This window comes from Merops nubicus, unplaced genomic scaffold (genome assembly GCF_000691845.1).
Source record: "Merops nubicus isolate BGI_N331 unplaced genomic scaffold, ASM69184v1 scaffold44579, whole genome shotgun sequence".
Lineage (NCBI taxonomy): Eukaryota > Metazoa > Chordata > Aves > Coraciiformes > Meropidae > Merops > Merops nubicus.
The window spans coordinates 4,636-19,741 of record NW_008631132.1 but is presented as its reverse complement, the minus strand read 5'-3'; the positions used below and the strand labels follow the sequence as shown (position 1 = coordinate 19,741).

Sequence of the window (15,106 nt, the reverse complement as noted above, 5' to 3'; positions counted from 1 at the left end):
AGCCTGGGAAGAGCCGCGTCGCAGCGGATGCCGTCTCACCGGCATTAGCACGAAACAATCAGGTGGTAGATTTATAAATCTAACAAGAGATTTTCTGTAGAAAAGCATCTTCATCTTTGCCTCCACAATGCTCCGTTTAGAGGCAGAGGAATAGAAAATACTGATTGCTCCCATGGTAACTACAGGAAGTTCTTCCAATTGCTGCAGAAGGAAATGACTGTTAATTGAATCCTTGAGCGACTAACTAGTCATGACAAAATTAACTTGCACATTACTGCACAAAAATTCCTGCTATGAATGTGAGAAAAATAATCTGGTGAACAGAGATTTAAGTGCAATTACAGAGCTCTACTACAGCCATGTCATCCATTAATGCAGTACGAGACCTATGACACCCCCTTCACACACACCCCCCATCAGATGCCTGCCTGTGACTAGGGAGAAAAAAAGATCACTCTAAATCTCAGGTGTTTGAACACTTGCTGCTTGGGGACAATTCCTTCAATCTTCTGGAACAGCCTGCTGGAATTTGAACTTTCAGCTCTACTACAGATGGTAACGGCTTGTCAAAAAACCTACTTAAGATGAACAAGTACCTGGCCATTGAAGAGCAGATACAGAGAACACCATTCTGAAAAGAAACAGGCTGTCGCTCTTCTGTGTGTTGTATCTGGAATTATTCTTACACTCCCTCAGCTGTTACATACAAGATTGTTCCAGTCCAGCAATTGTTTCCTTGACTACTTACTTCCCAATGTAAGGTTCTACTGAAAAAGAGATTTTATCACATTTTTAAAAACCCCATCGCTGTCACTTCTCCAACCAAAACAACCCTACTCAGTAGCACAGAACCACAAAGCAATACCTACACTATCTTATCTACCCCTTCCTAAGTAGAGAAATTGCAGAGAGTAGTAGCCCCAAACACCAGAGCTCTTTAACTGGAATGACTTCTATGAAGCAGACACCAGAATTAAGTGAAAAAAAAACCTCTGAAAATGGGCTACAAGTAAGAACCAGAGGGAAAAAAGAATAAAGTAGAAAGAAGATGATTAAAAAGAAAAAACAAACCACCACCAAAACACACACAACCCAGCGAGAACAAAATAGAATAGGAAAGAGAGGAAAAAAGTGTGGTCTCTGCCAAGCCCAAACTTTACCAAACCAATGTTATGGTAAAGTTCATATTTGATAAACAACATTCCCTACTAGGGCTGATAACCAGAGTTTGAGTTATCAAATACAGACAACAGGTTAAAATGTGTGCTATTATATTTTTCTTCTTTTTGTTGTGCCAGCAAAATCTTATTTTCTCAATTGTCCCTGCACCTCTGAGTTTCCTCCCACCAGTTTGCAGTCCCAGATCTCATCCTTGCCCCAACTTTTCCTCCAGTGATTCTTCCAACCTGTGCTTCAAAATGCTCTCAAACAGGTTTCTCTTGCTACTTTCTAGATTGCACATATAAGTGATGAGCACCAGGAACTTTCTGTGACCTCTATTTCTTGTTAGCAGAAAAGAAATTGCTTCATTTCAATCACTTTCAAATGGCAAACTCCCTGTAGCCAAGGGCAGATAGGGCCATCGGAAATATTCCTGTTAGCAATGCAGAGCTCTCAAAAAAGCTATCGCTTCCTCTCTCAAGGAAAACCTAATTCAAGCTCTCTTCAACTGACCTTTCCACTGCAGTATATTAATTAAGACAAGTTCATCTGCGTGTCACTTAGTGTCCAAGAGCAGAGAAGGAAGTAGTGGTAGTAGAAACAATAGTCTTTATCACAACGTATTTTTAGGGTCTAACAAACACGCAAGACATCTTAGAAATATTTCCTGTTTACACAGAGCTGTACTATCTGTGTGCAATGATACACTGCACATCCTGAGGTGAGCCAGGAATCAGAAATATATGCAAGTTAAATAAAGCTACGCTGGACAACATTCCTTGGTAGACATATTTCCTATTTGAAAATAAATCCTCTTAACAGCAGGGAATTAGAAAAAGTTACCCTCAGACGGCCATGATACCCAATTTCTGTTAAAACATACAAAATTTAAAATATGAACTATAACACAGCAGACCTCTCACAAAGACAAAAAAAAGACATCTCAAATTGCACTGTGAAAAATTCACTCTGAAAAAAGTGAAATTAGAAGAACCTGTTCTTAAAAGTTAAGAAAGCAGTTTACATGGCTTGAGCATTTCTACAAGGAAAATACCAAAACTGCCTCAATGAGGGAGGGGAACACACAATCCAAACCAGGAGTCCATTTAATACTGGATTCATTTAAATACAAGGGGAAAAAAAAACTAATTTGGATTAATTTGCTTTGTTGGAAGGAAAACCAGCATTTGTCCTTGCTCTCCTTTTGCAGTCCAAAGCCCTATTGTTATTACTGACACATTTCCACTCCAAAACACCATTGTATCTGGGCATAAACATGACCAAAGCTTCTTGGAGAACAGTTACCATGCATGAATTAGTCCTCCCCACCCAAACCAGTGTGTTCCTTCTCAGACCAATAGATGCCATGTCAAACACTTCACCGCCAGGATTTATTTTAGTGGTACATGAAAAGAAAACACATGAGTATAAAAACATTTCCATTGATTATAACATCCAATTAAAGGTGTTTCTAAGAAAGGTAAATTTCAGCAGAAATTGCATCATTACAGGTCATGGAATAGTTTGAAAAGCTACCATAGGTAACAGTAGTAAACTGAAGTGCCACTGTGTGCATAATACTTAAGAAAGAAGTATACAGTCCTGTGCAGCATCCCATTAAGACACAAGCAGACTCAATCACAGCTGCTGTGGGTATTTTCAGTGAAGTCCTGCAGTTCAAAGGATTGGTTTACAAAATGCAGCTCCTGTGTCCAGTGACTGAGAGGGTTATCAGCTCTCACACAGCATTAAGGATCTTGAGTTTCGTGCCCATGTAAAGCGGCTGCATGGCTCCCCCTCTGAGCCACTCATGAACAGCAGATGCACCCTGGTCAGAAGGAACCTGGATCTTGGTCCACAATAAATGGCCAGCTGTGGTCTGGAATTCAAAGACCACTGTTCTTTGAGCTCCCCACAGAATCCCCTTGCAGGGAGTGCAGTAGTGGAGATACATAATGAAAATCAGGAACAGGGTGCAACTCCAGAACTACACGAGTAGGGATTTGTCTGACGCCCTAATTGCCATGGAAAGTCACACATCTGAAAGTTTCAGTGCAAAATAAATTCCTGTAAGACGGGTACAAGTGTGAAAAATCTTTGTATTATTGTTCCAAAGTGTAACAGGAATGTACAAACTGTAAACATCAAGGCAGTTTTAATTCATTAAATGAACACAGTGTCCTCTGAACCTGGCCTCACGTCTTACACTTGCAAACCATTTCCAACACCAAGCATTAGGCTGAAATACGACTAAAATTTCCAGAGGCTGCATTCTTAAACCCTACACTGCAACCATCTAACCAGTTAACCTACGTTATAGTTTCCACAGTATACAAAGACACCCAGAACCATGGATTTTATGCACTAAATAAATAATTGCCAAACAAATGTCATACCAAGGTGTTAGCCTATCTCAGAAGAATCCCCAAAAAAACTAATGCTTGGAGAAAAAGAGCAGAAGGGATCCATTCAGTTCTGAAGCAATATTCCAACAAAACCACACCAACATCCTTCGCTTTGCTCTTCCCTTTGAACTGAATTTTCTCTTTTCCATCCATAACCACCACCACAGTGATCAGTAACTAACATTACTTACCACATGCAGTAGGTAGCTGGAAGCTGTGTATCTAGAACATGGGAGACTCACAGTTTCTCTTCTCCAACACTGCAGTCTGAGATTCTGTGGAATACTGGTGTCTCTCCCAACCCTTTCCAAAGATCTCCATTTCCTCATCCATAAACAAAACCATTTCTGAAGCTAACTACCTTTCAGGTTTCTAAAGATATATGATATTTCTTATTTCATTTCCACCCTCAGATGCATAGGTCTAGGCACCTCTAGAAAAACCAAAATTTTGCAGACTGATTGCTATAAATTGAAGGGATTTACAGTTTGGGTAGCACAGATTATGCCATAAGAAACAATCTGTTCTATTGAAATTCCCCATTTATAACTCACATCACCTCTGCAGTAAGCGTAGCAGTGGTGTGGCAGGAGGGTATCAGGGAAGTACTTTCAATATGGCTTTAGCTTTCTAAATTCAGTGTGACAACAGAAAACAATTGGGGTTAAAACTACAATCATCAGCTCTTTGCCAACAAGTACTATGTGAACTATGGTCTGTTCACCTTGCTCAAGCATTTCTCAACCCAGAAATTGTGGGATCCTGGTTAACTCTGAGCCAGGCACCAGTATAAAAGTGGTTTTATCTTACTTTTTTAAAATCAGAGGGAGAAAAGCAATGGGCAAATACTAAATTGTCTTATAAAAGAAAAAATTTTAAAAATTCAGGAAAAGTTTGTTTTGATAAATGTATCTTAATCTGCAAAAATTAGAAATGGAAAATCCTATGGTTGTCAGTAAGGCATGAAGAAAAGAGATCTGCTACCAAAGAAGAATTTAAGCACTCCAAAAATTTTGTTTTCATGTGACTCGTTGCCACATGTTTCCCAAAAGGTAATTAGCTTACATTTGAAAGTCAAATAAAATTTTAAAACAAGCTAACTAGCTTTATCTAATAAATAATTTTTAAATAACTTCATTTAAATGAAAATTTGGAAATCAATGACTAAGTAGTTACAGCATAGTAAATATTGTATTGTAAATAAAATATCTTCTACAAAAAAACAGCGACCCTAAAAATCTATTGCAGATCACAACTTCCTTAGGTTAAATAATTGTATTAGAAATATCTACCACCTTAAAACATACAGCTTTCAGTAGGTGCTATTTTTTACACTTCTCATTCAGTGCAGGAGAGTTGCTCTCCCTGTAGCAATAAAAATATCTGTTTCCACAATAAATTATTTTCTAAGACCTTACAAAGTTTCTGAACAATCCTACCTGTCTTACTTGCACTGTCTTACTCCATCTTCTAAGAGTAAAAGCTCATAATCACTAAGACATAAAGAATCATCTGACTCCTGAATCAGGACCACTAAATGCCCCTTTCTGCCTTCAGAACTCGTCACGCGCCTCCCGATTGTCAGGTTTCTGCATCCAGCTGTTCTCCTGTGTCAGATCCTTTTCTATTAACGTTCTGTTGGGCTGAATCTAGAAGACAGACAGTAGTTAACAAATTAACACATTCAGAAACACTGTGTTGCTCTATACTATCAATACATCACTATAAAAAGATGTCTTACATACTTGCTAGAAACTTGAGAAAATGAAGTGGTGCATCGATACAACAATTATGATATTAAAAAAATAAATCTAGTAAAGCCCCACTAAACTGATACCAAAACATGAAGTGTCATGTAAAACAAAAGGCATATGGTGTGTTTTATCCACATACAACTGACAATCATCCTGCAGAGTTTGTGGTAGATCTTAAGCTCAGAGACAACTGAACTACTGGACAATGCAGAACTTCCATTTTAATCATTCTACAACACATCAGCACAGCTTGAAAGTATGGAAAAATCAAGCACAAATAAAAGGATGGTAAAAAATGCTTGTGTAGAAGCAGCAAAGCTCTGTCACTTCATCTAGTCTGGGCAGGTTAAGTCATCCTTTCAGAAATTAAACAAAGAAGTCTGTTAAACAAATAACTTATGTTCCAGCTGCCCTATCTTTCCCAAACTCGAGTGACTAAATATACAGAAAGCACTTCTGTGCAAACCTACCACAGAGTGGAACACTAAGATTTCACTTGCAATCTGCCAGAAACTTGGCAGTATTTAAATCGAGTTGAATTCTCATCATTCCAGAAACTAGGGACCTAACTGACAGAGCCTGAAGTTCCAAAAATAAGAGCTGAGAGAGAGAAACCTGGCTTACTTCATTACAACAGCATGTGGCCCTAAGAGCTACTGAGAGTTCTTTAGCATATCAGCAGATTCTTTTTTGGGATGTTAACTAGCACATATCCTTTTCTTCAATTAGTTCTGCTGCCACCTCCCCCAGGATTAACAGTTGCATACAGATGCACATGGAAACAAACCAAATAAAAATCATATCAACTTTAATCAAAGCTTCCAAATATTTTACCTGAAAAGGCTGGCTGATACCAACTATTGACTGCAAATTATTGCTATAGTAACAAAGCAAAAATTCTCCTCCCCCATCAGGTATTTCTGCAGCACTCATGTAAACCTGTCAACAAGAGTAAGAATAAGCAATGGACAATATCCACAGAGAAAACAAGAAAAGCAGTCCCTGCCATTCAGGACACTATAAAAATGAGGATTTAGTATTTATAAGCATGCTTTGAAATGTAAGATAAAAAGGACGAGGAGAGAAATAATTCATTAAAACATCTGAAAACTAAGGGAGGAAAAGCAAATATCCTTCCCCATGTTAACAAGCTGACTTGGTTCAGGAAGAAGCAAGAAGAAACCCAGAGTTATTGGAAGGGAAGGGGCAAGGCCAGCCAAGCAGCTGGGAGGGAGAGGAACGGCCTCCTGGTGGCAATACAGCAGAGCAAACCCACCACCCCAGCTCTGTACTGTCCTGAAGACCCAGAGTTCCTAAACTGCAGCCCACAGTATCCTGCTAAAACAATGTTAATAGTGCTTAGATTTCTAAGCTTAGTGATAGGAAACCATGATATCTGAGAAATTTTTAGATTCAGAACATTGGTACAATACAATTTGGGCTTTTGTTGTAAACTTGGTGCTATCTCACAAAATCTGTAACAAGAAATAACTGCTTTTTTAAACAATAATATCACTCCCAATTAGCTTCAACTGGCAAAGAGGATACGCAACCTGTAAGAAGGAGATAGGGAATGAACAGATCTTGAATGCAACACTATGAGAAACTACATTAGAAAGAAATACAACTGGCTTACCTGTTTACTGTCTCCATTAGAAGAAATTTCATCATCTTCTACCCAAGCATAAGTAACGTAGTCATTCACATGCCTGAAATCCACCTACAAAGAAAGATGCAAACCATCAGTCTTCTGAAGGAAACAAAATACACTACATGGGAAACTCCAAGCTGTCAGAGAGACATTTACTACTTCACTGAAGTAATTAAAACACCTCACTTTTAGGATCAAAACATCTTGGAGCCATGCACAAACATTTTCTTTCTGAGAGGGTGTGAGTGGTCTGTTCTCTCAACCCTTCTGCTGACCTTTTGTTCTTTCTTTGTTGTATACATCTTTTGAACTACAGGCATTAAGGCAGGACAATTCCTTCTCCCAGCTCCTGTGCCAGTTTACTTAAATAATTCACATTACCTTAACAGGGAATTTAAAGGGTGTGATTCAACTGGCATGCTATGCAACCAAATTGTTGGCATACAAAACCAATTGCAAGAACCACAATGTCCTGTGACAGAAAACTATGGGCCACCTCCACCAGTGATAATCCCCATCTTCATTAAAGAGCCACGATGTGGTGACATTACCTTGAAGAGTCCAATCCAGTCCCAAGCACTGCTTGGGAACTCAGGCACGGCAGAATAGTTGATTAGAACATCATGTTCTGCACTCCACTCGCCCTCAGGATTCAGTGTGACCAAAGGATCTGACAGAAGAGGCTTCAACTAGACAAAAAAATCCCAGAATTTAAAGTCATTCTTTAAGTTATTCTTTTCAAGCTATTCTCTGCCACACCTGCTGTGGGGCTCTTAACTGAATGGGAATAACCTGAAAGCAATTTACTGCCTTCACTATAATCAGAATAAAACTGAGATTATGACAAAGATTCAAAAACCTGCTGCTGTAAGGCAAGACTTATTTCTTAACAATATAACTGGGACAGCACCTCAAGCCCAAAAGTTCCTGTAACAGGTTTGTGATCGCTGATGCCATAGCTCATGTGACTGATATAGTTATTCAAAGTAACAGAAATTGTCTGTTCTTCTTCAGAGAATTCTCCCTCTTTTGATGCATGCTGGCAGAGATTTTTCACCCTCCAAAGAATTCTATCGGTCCATGCTGGCTTTCTTTTCTTCTCACTGCAGAAGTGTAAAATAAAAGTGAGATGCAAAGAAAAACAGTTACCAAAAGCTAAGAATACTGTGCAAAATCTACTCAAAGACTGTCAGATATGAATTAATAAGAGAAGGCAATCACATCCATGCTTCATTTTACAGCTCTGTTCAATGTGTTTTAAAACCACAGTTTCCTTAATTTGAATTCAACTCCATTGACAACACATAAGTCTCATAAGTTTCTGAGAGAGAAGTAAAATGAAGGGGAAAAGGGCATTTCAGTGGGTTAGTCAGCTTCATACAGGAAATGATACTTTCTCCTAAAACACTCAAAAAAACATGCAGGAACGTGGAGATAATAAAGCAACTGCCCCAAGCTTCAAATACAGTTATTCTTAGAAAAGGGGCATAAAGTTGAGGAAGACATAGGAAGAGTTTGAATGATGTTTGAAATTATTCAAAACATTTGAGAAGAAGTTTCTTTTCACAACAAAAAATAGACAAAAAGTAGATAGATTATACTCATGACAGGTGACATAGCAATGTTATATTTAAAGTTCTTCTAACTTGTACTAGCCTGCATTTCAGGTTTGCAAGCTGTTGTCATAACAAAAGGCCTTAAAAATTCCATGATCAAGAAAGTTGTGCCTGCAACTGTGCCATACATCAAACTGGAATCATAATTCAGAGTTTCCTTTTATACCATATCCAATAACAACAGAAGACATGAGCCTTTCGTGGTTCTTTCTGCAGTGGGAGGAAGACTTAACAGCAACACTCTGTATGGATGTATCACTTCAAATTGAAATGGAGAAAAGATCATACCCTATGGAAGAGGAATTAGAATGGACTGGATTGAATTATAAAAGTTAATGAGCAGGATGTGTAAGGAAAACTGTCAGTTTAATAATTTTTAATATATTATAAACTGGAAATGCCATTTAGTTCAATATTCAACACACTTTTGTGTTACCCCTTCCCATAGATAAGTCTTACTCACTTTTAATAAGGTGGAAAGATTTTAAATAACTAAAGGACCATAGCCCACTTACTCCAGAATTACATAAACCGACAGAAATCTTTATGAGCTGCCATGTGTCTGCTCTGCTGCACAAGAAGATACCAAAACAACAGCTTTAAGTTAATGCACCCGCCGTTTTAAAGAAAATGGTTTATTAGCTGGGAAATGAAACCTCAAAATCCACAGTGAAAAAGTATCAAAGATAACAAAATATTGCATGCTTCATATACAGCACACTTCTCAAGGGTGCTTGTCTTGAGGTAGACTGAGCACCACCCATCCAGACAAAGTATCTCTGCTACCTTTAACAGCAGAATGCACGCAGTCTACTTGTGAGCCAAGACAGACTACTAGGCTATAAATCATTCTGAGAATGTCTAGGTTTGGATTAGTATAAGTATTTTTTTTATTTAGCTGGCTTTACTGTTGGTTTCATTAAAACTCTTCACACTCAATTAGGGAGCAAAATGTCTTTGGATTCAAATGAATCAACTTCCAATGTTAAGTGCAACAGCAGAGCAGATAACACTACAGCTTTCAGACAGGTTCAGAAAATCCCTGAAGAAAATCAGCTGTCATCTGATTTTCAAATATTTCACAAAAATCAAACCAAAAGCTCAGGAAGGAGCTTTGTTTTGATTATGAAATATTTACAAATCTATGAAATCCAGAAAGTTTTCTTCTTACTTAAACCAAAACAGGGACTTCCGCTCTCTGGAAGTAAAGAAAAAGATCAGTGCAAGACCCCTGTCTGGACAAGAACTTACTCTTCTGTGCAACATAAGACTAACTCTTAGCAACAAACATCAGAGAAGGACTTTGGAAACCTAAGCTACTCCGTTTTAAACTAATAAAGACACATTTACATTCATTTTCAAATAACAGCTGTATCAAATGCTTAAACAGAGAAGGAAAACAAAAACTGCAGACAAGTACAAATCTTTCCCTTCTGCTCATTTCTGACAATGGACAAGCACTTTTAGTATTAAAGGACAAAAAAGAAGTGGCATAAACAAGTGCAGGTATATACTGTTAATCTTGTCTTTCCAAAAAGAAAGCTGGATTGTTTCACTGCTTCCCTCATGCACTCTCCAGACTTGGGCTCCTTCAGCCAGAAATACTCATTTATTCTGATGTGACCACTGAATGAGCTGAACAGAATAGCTCGATAGCCCCAGTTAACCAGTGTGTTCAGGAAATTCAAGTGCACACACTGCAGTGATATTTAGTCAAGCACCACATTCACTCTGACATGCCATGTCTAAACTCATCTTACTGTGCTTTTACCTTGTATCGTACACATCCGAATACAGGTCAAACTTGTAGGTGGGTTTAAACTGCAGAGGACCCTCTATGAATTCCTGAAGAAATGCTTCCTTCTTTTTTGCCATATTTAACTGCAGAAATAAAAAGTAACTTTTAAGGTCATGTTTAAAAACCAGAGGTTAAAGAACAACTGAGAAAGGAGATGAGAAAGCATATTCCAAGAAGAATTCCACATCTCAGTACAATGTATCTGGAAAATTCAGAAGCATCTTCTTGTAACTGTCAGGAATCTTGATATGATCTGTTTATAAGTTGTGTAGCAGTTCTACTCAAATTCCATAACAAGCTTGTCTTAAAAACAATTTTTGGGAGAAGAAATAGGAGGAGAAATTAAGATGTGGAACAATTCATAAGCCATGAAGATCAAAGAAAGCTTCAGTCAAACAAAAGCATTGCAAATGAGTACAAAAGCAGAAAATGTTTGCCATTAATCGGGGCTTATGACCGAGAACTGAGAGCAAACAGCTAGATCTGTTCCACCTCATGACTACTCTGAATTTGTGTTTTTTAACAGAAATTAGAAACCCAAGAGGTAATGTGTAACTGTATTGTGTTCGTATGCATTAAAACCAAACCAACCAACCCACCCTCCCAAAGGTTAAGAGAACTTACCTGGTCCTTTTCCCACAGCAGACTGTAACGCTTGTTATTTATTGATTCTCGGACAAAATGTATACCATAGTCTGCTATCCTGAAGTTCAGATCTCCAAACCAGAAGAGAACACTAAAAAGAAAAGAAAAAAAAAGGCAGATTTCTAAGAATGCATTACCACAAGGGAAGGATGCAATAGAATATAAGGCATTACACTAATTAGGTACTCTAATCACTTATACTACTTAATGGAAACATCTTAAACACAAACATGAAGCCGTTACAGATAAGCTTACACACGGATAACCTGCTGCTAAACAACACATCTAAAGCCATTGAAATAGTAAATGAAGCCCCTTTGCATTCTTGCTGCTTGCTTATTACTCCCTGGGCATTAACTTCTCCCGACTCTCCTAACAACATGCATCTCTCTTAGAGACAGATTTAGAATTAAATTTTAACAGTAGGTAAAATAATGCACAAAATACATTACCTACACCCCAGATGGTTTTGTTAATCCACTAACTCAGAGCTCTGGGTTAGTGCCTGGGACAAATACTGGGCATGCCAACATTACCAGGAAAGAAAGGTATTATTATGAAGCATTGGTGTGTATTAGCAGCAATTTAGAGAAAAGGAAAGCTGTCTTTTCAAGCAAATTAACTTATTTCTGAAAATTCTGACTTTCCATGTTTTGTTCAGGGGTGGATGCCCCAAACTTGATTCTGTGGAAGCAAAATTTTTATCTTAATGTCATTTGTGATTTCTTCTTGCACATAATCAAGAAAATAAAACACATTCAATTGAAATACCAAACACTTATACTAAGGTGGGAAAAGTAATGATTTTGAACATCATGTGTCATAAAGTTTGGCCCAATTTTAATAAACTCATTAACAACTGAAGTGATATTCCAGATTCTTATCTATTCCAGATTTGTCTTGGCAATTTTATGGGTATAAAAAAAAAAATAAATTACTGAACTAAAATGTTATTCTCAACACTTTTTTAAGTCATTCTATTACCACAGAATAGTGATTCTATTCTTAAGACTCCAGCAGATGAGAAAAATGGAACATACAAATAATTCCCGCATAATTAAGGAACAAGAACTGAATTAGTGGCCTAAATCAGGTTGGTGTTTTGTGTTTGGGGGTTTTTGTGTGGTTGGGGTTTTTTGGTTTGGTTTGTTTGTTGTTGGTTTTTTTCTTTGGTGTTTTTTGGTTGGGTGGGTTTTTTTGTTTTCTTTGTAATACACCTGAGGGAAATGTCACTCATATAGCTATAGAAATCATCAAGCAAGGTTTTAAAAGCTGGGAAACCCTCAGTCAGATACTAAAATTACAACAGGAATAAAATCAGCCCCAAACGAATCTCCTCGAAAAAGGGAGGAAGATAAACATTTCAAAGTGATCTAAAGGATTTTTGATATAAATGGGCTTTAGCTTCTAAAGCTCTGCAGCACACCACACGTGCAGTACATATGCTAACAAATTTAATGTCATTTAAGACTGGAAAAGTCTTGCAGAATAACCCTTCAGGTTTCCTCTTCCTTCCAGGATCCCATCTCAAGGCTGAAAAGACATTTAAAATAGAAATGATGGATGAAAAGCCCAAAACCAAAACCCTTTAGTGCATGAGTTTACCTTAAAATAGATAGAAGCAATGCAGACAGAATAGGGTGTGAACAACTCACTCATGATCCAATGTACTTGGAATGTTCTCTCCTTCAAACTGCATTTCCAGAATTTTCTCAAAGTCATCCAGTCGCTGCTCTGTGTTCTCCATGTGAGCTGGCAGGTGGCAGTTCATGAAGCAAACTGTATGCCCATAGAGGGACATGCGAACGGTGACTCCTCCTTTGTTCCCCTGGCACGGAAGAACAACGCTCTCTGAGACTACACCCAATGTCTGCAAACCTAACTATTACCACCACCTACACATGTTTAAGTCTTGCCATTTAGATTTAAATGAATACAATTTCTTCCTACATAAATTGTTGTATATCTGCTAATAAACTGGTAAAATTATGGCCTGTGCTGTGCACTTGCGTACAAGGTTGAAACCAGTGAGCCTCGCTGCTTGCCAGCTTATTCCTTTTTAAGTAAACCAGGTATCCTCTCTCCCACCAGGAAACCACTCAGAGGCACAGGCCACCACAAGTGTAACTAACCAGGGCTACCCCGTGTCCTTCCTTACCCAGTACCCGTAGAGGCCTGTGCGGGTGTAGTGGGTGTGAATGTCCCGTACGAAAGGAAGGTGGGCGTGCTTCACAAAGACCAGGAGCAGCAGCCCCTGCATGCGAACGGAGGAGAGCTGCAAGAGAAAGTCAGATCTCAGTAAATCCAGATGCATTTCAGTGCTGTGAAGAGTACACTGTTACAGTAAAGCTGCTTATAAACAATTCTGATGAATCTCTCAACTAACATTACTTGTAAAGCTATGTTACAAATCTGAAGTTGACCTCTGAACACCTGTTAGCCCAAACATCTTTAAAGACCTTTCTTTTGCCTCACCAGGTTCTTGTTCCTGTCTTTAAGCATCCTGCTCATGAAGAATCAAATCCCGGATTTTTCACCTAAGATCTTGGTAGTAAATACAAGTCCTCCAACAACAGGAAGTCTTCCAAATTAAAATATCCTCCAGCAGATAACTAATCATTCTAAATGCCATTAAAATGCCTAAAACGGACAACAGTTAATTCCAGGCATTTGCAAAAACAATGAGTTGCCAACAGCAGTAACTCTTGCCCACAATGCCTGTAAAAACAGATTTAGCAAACACTTCCAAAGCAAAAGATGCCCAGGAAGCATGTAAGATGCTGTTAAAGCTTTAAGATACTGTTAGGGGATTTTTTGTGGTTTGGGTTTTTTTGTGTGTATGTGGATATATCCTAACAAAGACGTTCCTCATGAAAAATTTATAAACTTCACAATGTTCCTGGCATGAGACACAAAATTCATTTTAAGTGGTTGTTTTAATGACAATGATTCAATTTAAAATACAGATGTTGAACCACATTAAATGTAGTTCAATTTTATGCTGGATGAACTTAGAGAAAGCCTACATTAAAATAAAACCTGATATTAAGAATAACACTGACTATACCATGGCTAGAGAAGTACACAAATGCAGGCTGAAATTTAAAACAGGATTCCTCCTTTCTTTGCATCTACATTGACACAATTAAATGATTCAGAGTTTATGTCAATGTTTTTATTAGCCTTGAACACAACAAAAGACTAAACAGTATATTGAAATAATGAATTGTATTTACTAGATAACACAAATATTTATGGAGGAATTTATGAGGGACTTTTTATGAGGGTTTGTAGTGATAGGACAATGGGTAATGGCTTCAAACTGGAAGAAGGGTGGTGTAGATTAGAAATTAGGGAAAAGTTTTTCACTATGAGGATGGTGAGTCACTGGAACAAGTTGCCCAGGCAGGCTGCAGACACCCCAACACTGGATGTGTTCAAGAACAGGTTGCACAGGGCTTTGAGCAACTTGGACTAGTGGGAGGTGTCCTTGCCCATGGCAGGGGGATTGGAACTAGACGACCTTTAAGGCCTCTTCCAACCCAAACTGTTCTATGATTTGGATCTGATCAGACATTGATGTAACCAGTATTCTGTTTTCCATAATTATGTTCATGAGATACCAAGATCTTTCCCTTTATTATTTGCTACATTTCATTTTACTGTGGGCCAGTTCCCAGACATTTCTCAAGATCCATAAGAAACCTCTTGCCTCTGTAGATCTTGAACATCAAAGCACAAATGGTTGAGCAGTCCCACCAACAGGCTGTGCCAAAGCAAGCATGACCTGTCATAGAGGGGCTGTGATTCTGTTCATGGTGAAATAACCAACTGGCTCCAGCCAACTTAATGCTCTGAAAACAGACTCTGTTATTGAAGGAAGAGAATGCCACGAAGAAGACCACTGTTTCTCTACACCCCACCTCCTCACAGCTCAGCAAACTACTGTTAGCTGGTAACTGTTCTGCACGCTAACTGTTCCTGTCCTACTCAGCCAACGTCCCAGATAAGCCCTGGCATGACCCTTCCTCACTGCCTGCTTTGAATTTGACCTGGCCTGACATTCCTCTCTTATT

The 15,106-nt window shown here is 38.4% G+C and overlaps 1 protein-coding gene across 1 annotated transcript in view; it reads right to left on the bottom strand.

The window, feature by feature from the left end:
• Positions 1 to 5,119: 5,119 nt before the first annotated feature.
• Positions 5,120 to 15,106, bottom strand: part of INPP5K (inositol polyphosphate-5-phosphatase K) — a 12,119-nt gene continuing 2,132 nt past the window's right edge. Inside the window, exons 3-11 of the mRNA XM_008947485.1 lie at positions 13,189 to 13,305; positions 12,686 to 12,858; positions 11,010 to 11,121; positions 10,359 to 10,468; positions 7,882 to 8,074; positions 7,523 to 7,660; positions 6,957 to 7,040; positions 6,155 to 6,259; positions 5,120 to 5,215 (exon numbers count right to left, since the gene is read on the bottom strand). Coding sequence (XP_008945733.1) covers positions 5,120 to 5,215; positions 6,155 to 6,259; positions 6,957 to 7,040; positions 7,523 to 7,660; positions 7,882 to 8,074; positions 10,359 to 10,468; positions 11,010 to 11,121; positions 12,686 to 12,858; positions 13,189 to 13,305 — 1,128 coding nt within the window. The remainder of the gene's footprint in view (positions 5,216 to 6,154; positions 6,260 to 6,956; positions 7,041 to 7,522; positions 7,661 to 7,881; positions 8,075 to 10,358; positions 10,469 to 11,009; positions 11,122 to 12,685; positions 12,859 to 13,188; positions 13,306 to 15,106) is intronic.